Source organism: Crocodylus porosus, unplaced genomic scaffold, assembly GCF_001723895.1.
Source record: "Crocodylus porosus isolate Cpor-Errol unplaced genomic scaffold, CroPor_comp1, whole genome shotgun sequence".
Taxonomy (NCBI): domain Eukaryota; kingdom Metazoa; phylum Chordata; order Crocodylia; family Crocodylidae; genus Crocodylus; species Crocodylus porosus.
The window spans coordinates 234855950-234873921 of record NW_017728886.1 but is presented as its reverse complement, the minus strand read 5'-3'; the positions used below and the strand labels follow the sequence as shown (position 1 = coordinate 234873921).

The 17972-nt window shown below is 41.1% G+C and overlaps 1 protein-coding gene and 1 long non-coding RNA gene across 3 annotated transcripts in view; one reads left to right on the top strand and one right to left on the bottom strand.

The window, feature by feature from the left end:
• Positions 1-1183, bottom strand: part of LOC109321049 — a 3959-nt gene extending 2776 nt beyond the window's left edge. The window contains exon 1 of the long non-coding RNA XR_002103946.1: positions 698-1183. This is a non-coding gene — a long non-coding RNA (uncharacterized LOC109321049). The remainder of the gene's footprint in view (positions 1-697) is intronic.
• Positions 1-17757, top strand: part of SNX31 (sorting nexin 31) — a 38798-nt gene extending 21041 nt beyond the window's left edge. Inside the window, exons 4-13 of one of the 2 annotated variants that reach the window (XM_019551330.1) lie at positions 2500-2610; positions 3754-3844; positions 5857-5944; positions 8539-8608; positions 9609-9701; positions 10009-10212; positions 10697-10804; positions 12403-12477; positions 13573-13626; positions 17575-17757. In XM_019551330.1, the coding sequence (XP_019406875.1) occupies positions 2500-2610; positions 3754-3844; positions 5857-5944; positions 8539-8608; positions 9609-9701; positions 10009-10212; positions 10697-10804; positions 12403-12477; positions 13573-13626; positions 17575-17664 (984 nt within the window). In that variant the 3' untranslated portion in view covers positions 17665-17757. Of the gene's footprint in view, positions 1-2499; positions 2611-3753; positions 3845-5856; positions 5945-8538; positions 8609-9608; positions 9702-10008; positions 10213-10696; positions 10805-12402; positions 12478-13569; positions 13627-17574 lie in introns of both variants that reach the window. The other variant, XM_019551323.1, reaches the window with a different exon arrangement.
• Positions 17758-17972: the final 215 nt, after the last annotated feature.

Genomic DNA, 17972 nt, shown 5'->3' with positions numbered 1-17972 from the left:
GTATGTGGAGGGGATGAGTGTGTGAGGGGGGTGGGTGCCTGCCTGCCAGTGCTGAGGGAAGCTGCACAACAGGTGGCCTCTTTTTTGGAACTGGAAATACGGTAACTCAATGCAGGGAACCCTGATGTGGGTCGTCATTCCCTTTTGTTACTTTAGCAGTTCATCTGTGTCCTGGACTGTCTGAAGGAGCTGCTTGTTTTGCTCTTGCATGAGTTTCTGTGCCTTTTTATGGACCAAAACCTTCTCCAGCTCTCCCTGCAAATCCTCAGTGTAGTCTCCCACAGTGGCGAAGATAGCCTTGCTTGTTGGATTCATCCCAATGCCAGGGCATCCTCAGGAAGTTGTATTACTCTGTTTTATCTTCTTTTGACATGTTCCACTCCAGCTTTTCCTAGTCGCTATTTTTATCACAAAGAGCTGGGATTACTTCAAGATGAAAAATGAGCTTCAGAGAAGAGAAATGATAAAGGCCCTGAATTTATTTAATATGTTACCCTTCAAAACCTGGTAACTTCCAAAAGCATGAATCTTGGCTAGCTCAGGTCTCAGGTTTTAAACAGGTTCAATAAAGAAATGAAACCTAGAAAAATGTTTCCCTTCTTTTTAGTTCAGTGTGCTGGCTGCTCATGTACTTTCCCAAATTTAAATTGCTGTAGTGCAAGTATTAAATTATACAATTTTGCACAGATGTACTTACTTCTCTCCTTTACTTGGGACCCAGTTCAATGCAATTAAAATACAATTTAGTCTAGTGGTGTCAGTAGCACTGGACAGCTCTGCATACTCCCATTTGGGACTTTACTAGCGCTTGCACTGGTTCACTCTGGGACCAAGTCAGGCATGGCTGTTTTGTAACAAGGTCCCATGATGTGGTTGCTGTGCTCAATTTAAATAACATCTTAAACAGCTCCTGTCTGTAAAATAAATATTAAATGGTGCAAACCAGTTTCAAGTTGCATCCTTGTTTAATGAGTCCTCCTTTATATCAGCCACCTCTCTGGTATAGGCACGGGGATCTTCACTGGTGTTTGTTTCTTTTACAGAAAGACCTGGGCTATATTTTTATGATGGTATAAAGCTTTGCTCCTGGATATGTGTGAGGAACATTAGTACTGTTTATTTCTTTGGGGCTGAACTAATCTTCAGAATAATTTAAAACCATGATCTTCAACAAAAAAAAAAACTCCATGTTTTGTAGTTCCGTGCATATGTGTGCACAAGCATACAAAGTACAAGTTTGTCGACCTCTTCCCCAAGGGCTCACAGTGGCAAAGTAGTTCAAACAAAGCAGGCAGATTCAAGGCTGAAACATCTGTGGTGCAAAACCTTCCGTCTGTTCTTCTCCAGAATACTCAAACCCTAAATTCTCTCTTCAGCAATCCCTTGCAGTTGAGGATGATTGTCTTTCATGATGGTCTTATCTGTGCATCCAAAGATGGCTGATGAAGCCCATCCAGGATCAGCGGACTCCACTGCAGCTCGGACAGTGTGGGTTTCCATGTGGGGTGGGTGACGCTGGATTCTTGATTTGGGCCTCAACACGCTGTTTCTGCCACTCTCACTTTTCCATCTCCTGATGTTGTGAGGTTATAAAGTACTGAGATCCCTGAGGCAGACTCTTCCTTCATTTGGGGCAGTCCTGAACAATAATCTCCCATGACTTAACATCGATGTTGCATTTTTTAAAGTTGGCCTTGAAGTTGTCCCTGACGCACTGTCTTGGCCCTCTTCTTTAGTGTATGCCTTGACCGAGCTGAGAATAAAACTTGCTTTGGGAGTCTGGAGTGAGACATCTGGATGAAATGGTTGGTCCAATGAAGTTGATGTCAAATGATCATTGCCTCAGTACTCCTAGTGTTTGCTTGCAGGAGGATGCTAGTGTTGGTGTGTCTGTCTTCCCACTGGATTTGAAGCATCTTCTGCAGGCAGCCTTGATGGTACTTCAACAACTTTAAATGTCTCCTGTATGTTGCCTATGTCTCAACTCTGTTCAGCAAGGTGGGGATCACAGCTGCTTGGTAAGAACCATGAGCTTGGTTTTGGATCCGAGTTGCAATCTTTGAACACCTGCTTCTTCAGGAGTCCGAAGGCTGCATTTGCACATTTAAGGCAATGTTGGATTTCTTCATCTATGTCAACATGAAACTGCAGAAAGGTGCTGTAAGCTCAGGAGAAGCTTGAAGAGCCTTTCTGGTTCTGGTACAGCATCCTGGTAATAAGATGTATAGCAAATTCATGAGAACCTGTAGTAAAACTACATCTCTGAAGTTTCCCAGGGGAAGGATAATTGCTCTGGTAATTCTGCTTCTTATATATAGGGCCTCTCTTCTGAGACTGAAGGTAGGAATAGAGTCAGTGTGGTACTTCCCTATCCCAGCATCAGCCTTGCTTCAGTTTCCTTCCCATAATCCAGTTGGTGTCTCTGGAGTTACTTTGGAAGAAGAGCATCAGTATCTATATCAGGGAAGCAGTAAACCTGTTTATATTTCACTTCAACAGGATACATTTAAGATCCAGCCACAGAAGGCTTGTCTAGATGTTTACCTGGCTGACGGAAGGAATATTAGGCTGGATATCCAGACGTCGGACACAGCTGAAAGAATACTAGAGGTATTTCTATGTGGGGTCCTACTCACGTTTCTAACTGCAAGAGCTGTGAAGAGAAAACAATGATCTCCTTTGCATATTAGTAGAAAATAGGCCAAAAAAAGATCGGAGGGAATACCCGCAAAGAACAGAATTTAGAACTTGCTAATTTTGCAGTTAAGATTTACCCATGAGCTGACTACTATCTATTTTATGTATCTAACCTTTTTATATAAATGTCTTCTCTAGTGTTTATATTCATGAGCACTCCTCCCTGCCACATCCTCTACCCTCAAAAAACTTCAGCCACTCAATATCCCTGCAACTGTTTGGCCATTTTGGCCCAGTCTGTCCTACTGTCTTGGGTAAATAGATTTAACTTTGTTTTGATATGGTTCAGGCCAAATCTGTTTAAACTTCCTGGTGCCCACCTGTATGGCCAAAGATGCTCTAGCCTTAGTTTAAATGTAGTTCAAGACAACTGCTGCACTGTGACTACAGCTTATCATGCTGATCACTTCTCACCAGTCCTCTCTGTTCCCTGTCTGGCTTGTATCCACCTGGTGTCTAGAGTCAGATCATAAGCTTTTCATAGGCTGTTTTCACAGTACCTAATACCATGGTGCTACCATGTATAGCTGCTGTTGCAGTACAAATAATAAACAATTACTAGTTTGGTTTTGTGTCTCATAGCAGCCAAATACTGTTCTGAAGGCTAGGCTGAAATGCATTGAAACAGGTGTCTGAAGGTTAGGCCCTTGATATCCAGACCAAAATTATCAGCTAGTTGCAGACTTCGTAGATATAACGTGCTTGGGGATGTGGTGGGACTGTATCAGCTCAACAAGGGCAGCTGTGTGTGTTTGTGTTCTGGTTTTCCCTCAGGGTTTAGTCTGTACCAGTAAGCAGCCATGCAAACAAGTGAGATACCCAAGTGTGTGTAAGCCCTGTAGTTCTCACTGGGACGTGAATTGACAATCCTAATAATACTGCAAATACCATGAAAGATTTTAACCACTTCCATGTTGGAGCATTCATTTTTTTTTTCAAATAATTATTATTCTAGAAAGGAGAGCAGTGTAAAATAAAAAGTAAGTTGCAGAATGGTTTTACTCCATTCATGTTCTGATGGATAGGTACTTTTTTGTTGTTTTTTTTTTTTTAAAGGTTGCCTCATACAAGATGGGACTGTCAAGAGAACTGATCAGATATTTTAGTTTATTTTTTATTCAAGATCACAACAGTGGAACTGTCTCTGGTAAGCTATGCTCAAGGTACAACGCAGTGCACCTGCAGGTGTCATTGCAGAGGGAATTGAAGCTGGCACCTCTGGATTGAAACGCACGAAGTTCTGCTGTTTGACCTAACAGACACATCAGCTTTGTTAACTCAAGGTTGGAACAGGCAATTTTTAGAAATTTTTATGTATGACCCAGTCACCAAGGGAGGGAGAGAGGGAAGCAAACAAAACATGGTACTAAGTGGGTGAGGGTTGCTCTAAGCATAGTGAACTTTTCATTTAAGGATGTTTTTTTCCTTTAAGTTACAAGGCATGTAGTAACTTGGTGACTTGTGTGTTTTTTGTTGAGCACTTAGCTAGATGTTTTCATTTTAGGTTTCTCTGCCAATTACTATACTCTGAAGTAAAAGCTATTTATCAAACCCAAAGTTTTTACATACAAAGACAAAACTTTAACTGGTTCTAGTTTATACTTTAATTTTCTATTTCTTAGCTGCTGAAATTTACAGAGTTCCTGACAGTGATGAACCTGAATGTGACCTAAATCTAGAATATGATTATCTGCATAGTTGTATCTTTCTTTTTTAGTCTTTTATATGCTTCTTGTGCATATATCCTTACCACAGGTGGCCAGTGGTAATTTAGTGGATGTAAGCCAGGGTCAGGATATAGGACAATGAGGTAAAATCCTGACTTCCATTAAGTCAACAGTAGCTTCTCCACAGAGATCAGTGGGACCAGGATTTCACACCAAGACTAGACTCCTGACTCTGTTACTGATCCTGTATCTGACCTTTGCCATGTCATTTAACCCCTCTCCTCCTCAGTTCCTGCACTTCTGAAAGTGCTTTAAGGCTCATCATTGAAAAAATGTTGTATAGGTTTCTAGCAAAAAAAATGCATATTGCAAATGGTACCAAATTACTGGGCACAAGGGCTGTGCTTGATGTAGTGTGTAGGTGACTTCCTCAGTGTGGCAGGAAATGCTGCCAAGCCTCACTATATGTGCCTATTTTTTTAATCACTTAATGTCTGAAATAGTTCATGCTTTCAGGGATGAGAGAAGAAGAATGTAGTGTTGAGCATGTGAGGTCCCTGGGTTCTCCTATGCAATAAGCATCTCTTGCTCTAGCACCTCTTGTATAAACTTACATAGTGCTTTACTGTAGTCATGTATGAAATTACATGCTCATTGTGCTACAGCATAAAAATAAGTGGCATATGGGAGCGTTTTTTTTTCTGCATATTGCATTTATTTACCTTTATAAATGAGCAATGCATTCTCCAGGTGCACATACAGAACTGTTTATAAGGCCATGCATGCTAAGTCAACACAAACCCAGAGGTGGGATTTGAGCACTTGCCTGCTTAAAGTTAGGGAGGTGTTTAACTGCCTTGCTGAACTGGAGTCTTGACTGAAGAGATGCAGGGTGAGACCCTCCATTTTATGGAAGACTTCCTTATGAAATTAATCCCCACTGAATATGAAATGAGACTGGTACTTGCACCTTCCTGAGAGCATTCTTGTGTTGGTTTGTTTTTGTTTTGTTTTTTCAAGCAATTAATCATTTTGTGCCAACCTTGCTCATGTAACAAAATCACAAAGTTCTGCACTGGAGCTGTATCTGCAGATGTCTTGTCTGCTCAAACTTGTTTGAAATCTATACTAATTAACCTCCTCCTTTCTTTCATGGGATTTGACAGAAATAAGTGGTTAGCTACGTTAGTCTGAAGTCAGGCAGAAGGCAGGGCAGATTAAGATTAATTCAGAGATGCATAAATGAGGAGCACTGTAATTTGAAGCTCCTTAAGGTTAGATTAATGGGGAAATCTAAACAACATAGTTGTTGCTTTATCTTTCTCAGACCTGATTTTTGTGAAGTCCTTTTTCATCTACACAATGAATGTTATTATGCATGGCCATGATTGAGTGTTAATGAAATACTAAAATATCTGTTTTGTTTTCGAGGGAAGATTCAACAATATTTCTTTTCTTTTTTTCCCCCCGTCCCCTTCCACCCGATCTTCAGTTGTGAAAAAAGTGGCAGAATTTGAACTTCCCTATGTGAGTCTTCAGAGCATGAAAGAATTGCACTGTAAGCTTGGGATCAGGAAGTGGTGAGTAGGAAGCTGATGATAGATTAGCACCATGTATTACAAATATAATTGTGAGAGACGAGGATTTCTTAAGGTTATACCTTGTATTGGGCAAACTATGTATTTGGGATAAAGTTAGACAAGTGTTTGAATGCAATAATATTCTTCCTCATGTTGCAGGATTTGAAATGTCTTGCATTCAAACACTTGTCTAACATTATCCCAACTACATACCACAGTTGATCCAATAGAAAATATCACCCTAAGAAATCCTTGTCTCTCGCATAATTTATGGACCATCATGGCTACAGCATCACTCTTGCACCACCAAATATAAATGTACTAGAGAAGTAAATCCTCACAGCAGCTTAGATTCTATGCATTCAGCCTGACTCTCCTGATTTGTCTTTGAGTCCCTTGGTATAATATGGGAACTGACCAGCTTCAATGGCCCTGCATACTTTTAAATCCACTCATTGTGGTAATCATGGAATGTCCCTTGCTGCAATGAGCCAATTATTCACTAATATATGTAAAGTTCAAGATTGGGGTGGTCTGTAGTTTAATATCCTTGGCCAAAACTTCTAGTAAAGGAGGCCTATTTTTTCTTTCTTTTGGGTAATCTTGCTCTAGTTTACAAATGCTGCCAAATGTAGTGGGAAAATAAATTATAGATTAAAATATTTAAATGGCTGTCTTCTGAGATGAGAGAACAAGAGGGATGGGGGATTCTGAGTTGAAAGTTGCAGTTTGTGCATGAAGAAATCACTTAGGTACAAACATTACACTTTTACCAGTAAAAGTGACTGGAAACCAGCCTGTACCCATAACAGAACAGAAATTTGGTGCACAGATTGGTTTAAAATTGGAGAAATCCAGTCTAAGATTGTCCCCACACCAGAGGGCGAATGTGTGTTCTGTTCACTACCAATCTAAACTTATGCCCGTTATAGAAAACTGTGTAACTTAGATTGATTCCATCTCAGGCTTTTTGAATGTCTGTACCTAGCCTTTAGGGTATATTTTTCCAAAGACTGTATTGCTGCATGTTACTGCACAGAATACCAGAATTCTAGCACTGCTGCTATGGTTAAAGTATCTGTCACTCGGTTGCATTAAAAACCTGTGTTCAGGTGCATTTCACAATTGGTAACTAACAAGTCATTGGGCTACGTCTTGGCAAATACATCTGTTGTTTAGTTCATAAAAGTATACTGCATTGTGGGAAACTACTGGCCTAGTTCTATCAGCATGGTTGTAACTGCTGTGCTTATGCCAGTATAACTTCGTGTGGTCACACCTGTTCTAGTACCACAGGATCTTTTATTCCAAATAAATTCATACCACTTTGGAAAAGACACAGGCTAAATGGAAAAACGTGCAGTGCTGTGTCCAAATACAGATATAAGGCACATCTACTTTGCAGTATAATGTAGGTATAAGCTTTTAAATTATTTAGCTCAGGCATGACATCAGGTAGCTCAGTGAGTTTTGCAGTTGAGCTGTTCTCCATGCTGCTGTGGCTAGATTGCTACTGGTAGCAACCTAACCAGTTTAAAGCTGGCTCAGGTATATCTATACTATACTGCAGTTGCTACAGTTCTGCTGGCAAATTTCTTTGTGCAGACAAGCATGGAGTTTGTTTTGGATGAATGAGGGAAAGTCAAGAGAAACCCTTGTGTTTTTTTTATTCATATCTTTAATGCTTCAATTCTAAATTAATCATAGTTTTCAGTACTACTGTAATAAAAGCAGATAAGCCAGTTAGAATAGTTGACTTTAATTTATTTCCGTACTGCAGCCTATTGGCAGCAATTTTTCCATGTACCCTTGAATGTGACACTTTTCTGTAGCTAATGTGGTGGGACATTCTATAACAAGGGTCAGCAACCCATGGCACATGTATCAGAGCATGGCACACAAGACCATTTTGCTTGGCATGCTACAGCTGGCCTGGGCTAGCTGCGGCCAAAAGGCTGCGAACAGCTGCACCAGTCTCCAGAGCCCTTGGCCAGGTTCCATGGCAGCAACGACTGCACACACGCCTCCAGGCAAATGGCGGCGGGGAGGGGCAGGGTTGCGCTACCCCAGGCCCCACTCCCACCATCCACCTGGAGGCACATGAGCATCTGCCACCGCCACAGAGCCCAACTAGGGTTCTGGAGCCAACACAGCTGTTTACAGGCTCCTGTTTGCAAGCCCAGGCTCTGGCCAGCTGTAGCAGGCAGGCTGCAAACAGCCGAACTGGGCTCCAGAGCCCTGGCACTGGCTCCGTGCTGGCAGCAACTACAAGTGCACCTCAGGATGGGAAAGGGTCAAGGGCAGTGCAACCTGTGCGCCTTCCCTGCCATCCATCTGGAGGCAACTTGCAGCCACCACCAGCACCAAGGATTGGGCCCCTTGCAACTCTCCCACCTCCTGCCTCTGGCATGCCAAGTCGAGGCGTGGGTCAGGGTTGGAGTGTTTTTTGGCACTCTAGCCAAAAATGTTACCAACCTCTGTTCTATAACCTAGTGTTTTTTGTGCTGTGCATTCAACTGAATATTTAAACAGAAAAAAAATCCTGAATTCTGAGAGCAGTGTTTAGTTGTGTAACTTTTTTGCATTTTTTGCAGGTATATGGATCCAGCCCTTGATAAAATGCTGCTGGACTGTAGAGCCTCAGTGAACTTACTCTATATGCAGGTAAAAATGGAAATCCCTGGTATTTCTAAAAGCTATTTCCCCATCTTAATATAAGAAATGTGTTTTAAATTACTTTTGCTTAAATGATCCTAAGCAGGAAAAAGTAGTTTCTTTCTACTCAATCTTGCCACATTTTATTCTTTCTTAAAATAATAAAGAGAGAGCACTGTTGAGGAGCATGTTCTCTGTACTGCATAGTAAACTTGCTGCAAATCTACCTGTTTCTTCTTAGTATAATAATTCTTTACATGAAGGTAGTAACTTGAGTACCCTTCCACATTCTCCTCATGACAATCTGTAGATGGTGTTATGATGGTGGTGTTAAGGTTGAGACTGCAGTTTTGTTCTAAACTACTTCCATTATTTAAAAACAAAATCCTCTGTCTTTTTAAGGATCAAAATATCCCCTTGTGTTGGTCTCTTTTCAGAGATTAATTATTCTGGATGATCGAATAAAAATCTGTAAGATCTCCTCTTAGCTCTCAGAAGGTGGGGGGAAATCTCCTGTAGTAACTTTGAATTCTCAGTAGAGAGATAGTAAATGGTTTCAAACTTAGTATGGGAGCAGCCCCACGCAGTCTCTAGACTAGCAGACTTTTTGGACAAACTAAAGGGTGTTCTTGAAGTTTTGGTGATAATGCTTGGTAGTTGTATGTGAGGCTTTGTTCCCAAAGTTTCTAAGACCAGTTCAGACAAAGAGTTGTCTAGGATAGCTAGGCAGAGATTAATCTTTCCTTGAGCAGGGGGATTGGACTAGTGACTTCCTGATATCCTTTCCAGCCCTAATTTTCTATGATACTGTGTTGTAATACTTTGAGTGCCTTGGATCAAAGCTTTGCATAAGCAAGCTGAGAATAACTCTAGGATATCTGCCAAAGATAACAAAAATTCTGAAAATATAAGGTCCTGTTTTAAAAGATTCTGGGATTTTTATTCTACTAATGGGACAAAAAAAGGAGAAACTTGCTAAAGTTTACTAATTTTTTGAACTTCATTTAAGGCAGTACAGGAAATTGAGAGGAACTGGGTTAAACCCACAGATGAACAGATGCAGAAACTTGAATTGCTACAAAAAACAGCAAACAAAATGAAGGTAAAGTGTTTTGTTAAAATAAGATAAACACATTAAGAACATACTGCAGGATGAAGACCCTTGACATGCATGTGATTTCCAGTTCTTTGAGAAATAACTTCTTAAATTGAATCTTGAGGTTACATATTTATATTCCCAGTGACTTGCAGACAGGGAAGTACTATCTGATCATAGGTGAAAATTAGTTGGTAGAGCTGAGACTAAAAACCTTCAGTCCTTCATTTTTAGCCCATTGATCATGTCACTAGATCACACCTGTTTCCACTTCAGTCTTGTAGAACTTCCTAATTCTGCCTTTCTGATACAGTTTTTAGAGCTAGTTAGTGAAGTGCAGCACTATGGATACATAAAGCTTGATCCTTGCACCTGTGATTATCCAGAAGTAGGCTGTTCTGCCGATGTCCATGTGGGGAATAATGAGATTTACTGCTGCGTAAAACTGCCTACTAATCAGACCAAAGTAATCAGCTTCAAGATCAACAGAGTGAGGTGCTGGCAAGTCACCTTTCTAGTAAGTATCTTGCTGGCTTCACACCTTTCTATGCTCTAAGTAGAGCTTAATTTTCTTCTCCTGCCCTTTCTTTTCCCTGAAGGAAGGCTTAATGCTGTTGGGAGCTGCTTGTAGTTCCCTGGTTCTTAACATAAATTCCTTTATTGATTTTTATGCCTGTGGCAAATCGGGCATGGAGATGCATTATTCTGACAAGGTCTCTTCCCTTCCCTGGACGCAGCCCTTTGCACTCCATCTGTCTTCCCATATGCCAGACTGTGAGTAGAGCAGTGTAGGAGGCAGCAGGGGCCACTTTAGCCAACTTTATACTGGTGGAGGTTCCCCACATACATAAAGGAGCACTTTTCCAATACAGAACTCTAGCCACTTTGAAGTATCTTCAGCCAAGTGGCATAAAGTGAAATTGTCAGATTTAAGGAGTCCAACCTTAAATCTGAGTTAATGCCACTTTGTAGCTGTTTCTTCTGTTTCCCTTGCTTTTCAGGGTGCTGTTACAGATTCAAATGGTGAAGGGACTGATGAGACCCTGGAGCTCAGGTTCGAGTACAATGATTCAGACACATGGAAATGGATAGTCTTTTACACAAAACAGGTTAGTTTTGAGGCAGTAAAAAGGTGGCCAGCAAAGAAAGGTAGGCTGTTAGGCAATGGGCCTGACTTCTACTCTTCAGAATAAGCATGTACAGCTTCTGCGGCTGGATGCAACTGCTGTCTATACCAGCTTAGTCTAGGAACAGTGTTATATGAGAGCTCAAATACCTTGTAGTGTAGGGGGTAGGGTGTTTCCTTCATGGTGTGAGAAATGTCTTGTAGTTAATATGGTATGAGGCAATGCTGACTTTCTTTTAATGTTTACTAGCCTAGTGACTGTCTACAAACACAGGCCTTCAAGTATTCCTGACAGGTTAAAAAGCCCATCTTCTACCTGGCATGTGGAACACGTAAGCCTCTTGCCCAAATCCAGGTTAAATAAATAAAACAAGGTTCATAGTGGCTCTAAATCTATGTAGGCATATTGTAAACACATCCCCATTAATGTCCCATCCCTCCCATCTAATTTCTGGCAGCTCTTTTAAAAATCGCAGAAGAGACATGGCAAATAAGCAATTAAGATGCTTAGTAGAAATATCAAATTATGTAGATTCTATGGATGTTTTTGATTCTGGGTGTCTTGGTTCTGGCACTTCTAAAAACAAAAGAAAGAAGAGGTTCATTCTTCAAATAAACTGTTTCTTCCTCCTTCTCTTCTCTTGTCTTCCTCAGCCCCCACTTAGTAACAGTGAGAACTTTCCAAGTGAAATCAAAATGCATATTTTTTTCACTCATTACTTCTGCATTCCAGTGTGACTCTTTATAATCTCCACTATTATGTAGCAGCATATTTATTTGTTGTTGCTCTACATTTTACAAGAACATGACTCCTCTCCAAATAACCAGCGGTCAGCAGAGGCAGCTTTTCTTATGGGTCGCTGGCATGAGAGAACAGACAACTGAAATTCCCTTGTTAGTTCTTCTGCTGAACCTATTAAATTAAGCTCTTGGTTTGCTCAAGTGAGTGAGGAATCTTACCACTTAAAAAGATTATATAGCTTGGAAAGGTGCTGGCATCTGGAAGGGCCAAGAGCTTGATCCAGAAACTCATTAAGTTCCTAGTAACTTTGATGTTGCATCAGGCCCCAGTGGAACTGTGCAAGCTAACATGTTGGCGCCTTAGTCCACATGGACACTAACTATGTAAGGTGTAATGGTAGTACTGCTGGCTCCCAGATATTGTAGTGATGCATGTGAATTGACAGCACATGGGATCTGACTTCAGAGGAATAAAATTCCAACCACTTCCATTTTCTGTTCTTGAAATTCTAGATTCTCAATGCATATGGACACATTAGAAGTGGGACTAGGTACTTGTACTGATGCAGATAATGCCACATTTCAATAGTCTAAACTAGCATTAAGTGCATTTGAACTGCCTCACAGCTGTGCACAGTAGGCAGTTAAAATATAATAGCTTACTTTACAGGACCAATGATAAAAACAGCAAGTAGGTTTGACTGCATATATTTTAAATGTGGAGTAAAATCTAACCAAATTCTATAACTAAGAACTGGGTTACAGACTGGGAGGGCAGGAAAGTTGAGGAATTTTTTTTAATAAGAGAAGCTAAAATCCATTCTGTTTATCCATTCTAAGGCATTTCTGCTAAGCAGCTGCTTCAAAAAAATGATATCAGAACAGCTGATGAAGACAACCAAAGAGCAAGAACTGGTGAGTCAGGCTGTCAGCGCAACTGTTGGAGCCTGCATGCGTCAGCCTGGCTGCGAATTGCACATGGTTTCAGCTATACTGGGGGACCTTTTAAGGGAACAGAGCTTCCACTGCTCCCACCCTCATTTCAGCTGAGTTAGAGGGAGTCCTAGTATAGCAGCTTTTGTGGCTTCCAACATTTTATATATTGTCACAGAATTAATTGATAAGAGGGTGGAAATGTCACAAGAAATGCTGTTTTAAAGATGACCTCTTGCCAGAAGAATGTTTAAAATTGGTCTCTTTCATTTCCCATTTAGATTTTATTTTTCACACATAGGAAAGCATGCTGGTACCATCACTGTTTTTAATGTATCCATCTTGACAACTATATTCTTGCCTGAATCTTCATTTTCCCTAATGGAGTTGTTCACAGTATTTACTGTGATCTAAGACTAATCTAAGAAACATCCTTTAAAAAAATTGGAAGCAATCTGCCTCTTCATAGAGGGAATTTTAATACATATTAAAATTAAAACTTGTTACCAGAAGGTTCCTCATCGTTGCTTTTACATAAGAAGCTTTAAATTTAAATCTGTAACACTTCCAGGCATTTCTGTACCAATGGTCAGTATCCCAATGCTTAATGTTAATAATGCCTTTGTTAACATTCCTATAGCCAAAGAGACTGACACTGCTGTTCTGTCAAAGTCTTATTCTTTGGGGGGAAAATTGCATGTGAGACTTTGCTCATAAAATGAACAAGAAGGCAACAAATGACTTCTGTTTTCACAGTTTTAAACAGTGAACTACCAAAAATAGGTGATTTTGAGCTGAATTTTGAAACTTTTTTTTTTAATCTTTAGATTGCTGAGTTATTTGTAAGATAGGTAAATTTTAAAGTTTTAAATGTAGTGGTATGTAATATTCAGCTTCTGTTGCTACTGCTGGAAAGCTAGCGTGACTATGAACAGGACTATTAATGTGCAGCTTCCACCGGCTTCACTGGAATCCAGTCCTGGCACCAGTTTGGTTTGTCTGTGTACCGTGTGGTTTGTCTTTGTACTTGCTTTCTCTAGGCTTGTTATATGCTAATCTCACTACTCTCTTCAGCAGATTGAGGTGCCTGAATCCAGTAAAAGCAAGAATTCTAGCATGCAACAGAACCAGGTAAATGAAACAAGCAACTGAAATTATAATTACAAGCAGATTTTCTTGTTAACATTGTTTGCGCCAAATAACGGGGTTCCTCACCTAGGCAGGCTTCCATTGAAAAAGAATTAGAATTGGATGAAGGCTGGAAGAAAACTTGAAGCGTCTTAAACTAAAAATGCTAACTTGTATTAGTGGGCTTAGTGACAATCTGCTATTCTTTGATTTTTGCCAGTGTTTGAGTGAAATCTTGATTGCAGAAAGTAAAAATGTTCCATGTATGCGTGTAGGTGCACGTAGCCAGTTGCAAGTGTTTGTGTAGATTGTGTACTTGCACAAAGATTTGCTCTGCAAGTGTTGTGCAGTAATCTTGGAATCTCCTTCATGGCAGTTATCCAGTGAGAGAGTCAGAAGAACACACTGAGTGACCAGTAACACAGCACTAATTGCAGGTAGCAATTGCTCCAACCCATGCTCATGGGTAATACTTGGAACATCCACTGAATTAAATAGGTTCAGTTAAAATGTTAGCTGAACAATAACCAGATACATAAATTGGAAAGCAACAGAGCTGACCCTTTGGGACTCATTGGTGAAAGAAATTAAGATAAGATTGTAGCAGGATTCAGGCAAAATTTCAATAGGCCACATGGTCTTCTCCCCAGCCAGAAGGTAGGAGGAAATTTTCTCCCTGACCAAATTATTAAATTATCTTTTGTAGACTTATGTCCTGTACTCTGAAGTACCTGGTCCTGGCCATAATTCTAGGCAGGCTATTACTCTAAATGGACCATAACGCTGAGTCCAGTGTGGCAACTGCAATATAAAAATGCACATTGGTGTACAGATAGCTTGTACACGAAAAAGGGAACTAAAAGTACAGGATAAGTCATTCTTGATATGTAGTTTTAGTAAGGTTCATGTAGCTTTAGTAAGGATTGAATTTGGGACCCAAGGACTTGCCTGGTTAGTCTCCTCTAGGCACATATTTAGCAGTCACAGATGTTACTACTCTTGCTCGACAGTGTGTGACCATATCTGTTCAGGGTATCTCTTTTCATTGAAACATATGTTTCATATAACTTCACTGCTGACGTTTTTAGGATGACATTCACCCCAGTACAGAGGGCCCCTCAACAGAGTATTTAAATGAGGCTTAAGGGGCTCTTGTGATCTGGAGGATTGTCTATACTACAGTGAATTTCATGTTTAGTGACCTCTAAAAGTAAACTGTTCACTTAATATAGATCAAACTGCTTGCTTGAGCTGATGTTTCTCTTGAGTATTAGCCCTTTTATTGAATATTTGCAAGAAATATTAGCAACTTTATGTATAGCCTGTAAAATCCTCTTCATGACCTATAAAACCAGTAATGGGTTAGGTCCTCCTTGATCATTTTTGCATCTGATTTTAGGATTACCAGACTACGGAGTATTAGCTCTGTCAGTTAGTTTTAACAATATGCAGGATTTTTGATGGTTACACAGCCCATCTGTGATATGCACTGTTAAGCTATCAAATGGGCAATGAATCCACTGAAATCTTTAATCTTATTTAGTTGAACATATCAAAACGTGGGAGAGTTAAAAACTAAGCTGCTTGAGGCATCCCTGTTCTATCCCCTTTTTCAAGCCTTTAAACTGCTGTTTAAGATGTTTTAGAAACTCAGCCTGTAAATTTTCATACAGAAGGGAGCAGAGTTACTTAGACTGTCTCTTTATTTTCTCCCATCATAGCCTTCAAAGGCCTTTCTAATCTTTCTTCTAGCCCTGGAGGGATTTTTACAGTGCTAGACCAGGTGCTTGCTGCCTAATCATGGGAACAAGAAATCTGATCTTGATTTCTTGTGCTGCCCAAGGGCAACACAATATAGTGCTAGCAGGATAGCCTATAAATAACCTCTCTATAGATTATCCAGTACAGATGCAAAAGTTAGTTAATAGGAAGATCAAGAACGGTCTGCTGAGTTGGAAGCAGCATTCCCTCTAAGCTGTGTGGCGTGCGCAGCTGCGCAGGCATGCTCATACCATGCTGCCAGAAGCACCTGTGCAGTCGTGCATGCCACACAATTTAGAGGGAATGCTGGCTAGAAGCAAGAATTTTATTACTAAGCAGGTGATTAAAACAAAAATCCATATGCACAGTCTATGAAGCATTCAAACATCTACCAAACTTAGAATGACTGAATCCTTCAAGAGTTTCTGAACACAGGAACTGAAGTAACTAGTCTTACTTAATAATTATAGTATTATAAGCAAAACTTTGTACAGATAATAGCTGTTAAATTATTGTAACAGGGCTGCCATAATATTTATAAAATACTTCTTTATAGTATTAAACAGTTTAATGTATGAGGCAAGATATTGGCTGTTTGGAAGGTATGCAAGACATCCTCTGTGTTTCCCAGATGTAGACAGTAAGCTACAAATGGCATGTCACACTAGTGGAGACTTACAGCTTTACAGCAGTCAGGTGACTGCTTCGTAGGAAAGCTTGGGGCAGAGTCTGTCATTTGTTGGAATAAGTCTGGTGTCCATAGGCAGCGGAAGACTGGGGCTAACAGGACTTAGCCCCCCAAACACGGAGCAGTGGTAGCAGCGCATGGGGCAGCCTGGGCATGGGCTCCAGGTGGCTGCATTGGCAGGTGGAAGGGTATGCACAGATGGAGACATGCAGCCACAGCCAGCACACAGCCAGGATCACAGCTCCACAATGTGTGGAGTGCTACCCACCACAGCAGGCAAGTCTGTGAAGGGGAAGAGGTGTGGGCACAGATCAAGGCTTGCACAGTGAGGGAGGGAGTAGGGCGGAGGCTGGGCCTGGGGCCCCAGGGCTGGAACAGGTTGTGGGAACCTGAGTGGCTCATCCAGGGACATAGGGGCTCCCACCGCTGCACATACCCCAGGAGAGGCACAGGAAGCACATGTCGCCCGGGATTTTGTGTGGGGGGCATAGGCAGGCTGCCACTGCAAGCTGGGGCTCTGTGCCGTGCTGCCTTTGCCATGGGAGCCACGCGCAATGCTGTGTGCCTGCTGCCGCTGGGTGGGCAGGGGATGTGCTGCAGACGTGGCATCGCATAGCTCCCTGAGACAGTGGCAGTGGAGCACAGAGCCCCAGCCTGCAGCAGCAGCCTGCCTCTGCTCTGCACACAAATCTGGGGGGTATGTGCCCCCCATGCCTCCCCTGTGGTGCATGCAGTGACAGGAGCCCCCTGGCTGAGCTGCCCAGGCTCTGACCATCCCATGACCTGCCCTGCGGCCCCATTTGCCCCTCCCCCACTCCCTCACTGTGGGGGCCTCAGTCTGCCCCCCACAACCCCTTCTCCTCCACAGACTTACCTGCTGGGTGGTATGTGTGTGCACATTTATGCTAAGTCCTCTCTTCCCCCTCCCCCCCATTAATATTTTCTTCCTCTGCCTATGCTGGTATCCCATACCAAAGCCTGGAACAATATTGGCATTCTGAAGGCAGAAAATGAAACATATATTTGCAGTGTGTAGGTCTAAATTATTGATTTAGATGCCATTTTATATAAATGTTTTTGCACATGCCTAACATTTAAATGCAATAGTCCTTTATGAGCACACATGAGTAGACTGTGGGTCTGCCTGATCATATTAGCATGGGTATGTGAATGTTTGGACTAGGCTGTAGTTTCTCAGGAACAGAAACAGTAGTAAAATTCAAATCTGCATGTCCCAACTTATACCACGTTTAATGCACTGAAATAAACATTATTGTAAGCAAGTAGTAATCACTGGGATGAATCCCCTATACATAAGCTTTGTCCACTCCAAAACACTGATCTAGAAATGCCAGCTACTACAACAGTAAGACAGGACTGCATCTCTCACTTTTTTTCCCTTTAGTTAATAACATTGATCCTTATCTCAGTTCTGTCAACTTCCTTGGCTAAAAGTGTAAATAATATGCAAGTCCTATCTAACTGTACCTGTTTCTCTTCAGATTTCTGGTTTTATACCAAGAAAAAGGATGTTTGTTAAGCCAAATGAAGAGGACCGCGTTTTTGAGAAAATAAGAGAAGAGGATTTGTGATAAATTCTGTATGTTGTACTTTGAGATGCCTACAAAAATGCAATGTGACCTCTGAATTACATTAAAAGGTCCTAAATTCACGAGTATACAATATCCTTTCTTGTCCCTTGATATTTATGGCACACCTAATAGTTGCAGTTTTTAAAGCTCCTGTTTACCACTCCCTGGAGTGAAAATGTGCTACCAATGTGGAGACCAACTAGGAATAGAAAAGTTTAAGAAACATGATACATTTCTTGTATACATTCACTTTTAAAAAGGAAAAGCCTTAAGTAGAAAAGAGTACAGAAAATTTTCATTTTCATTAA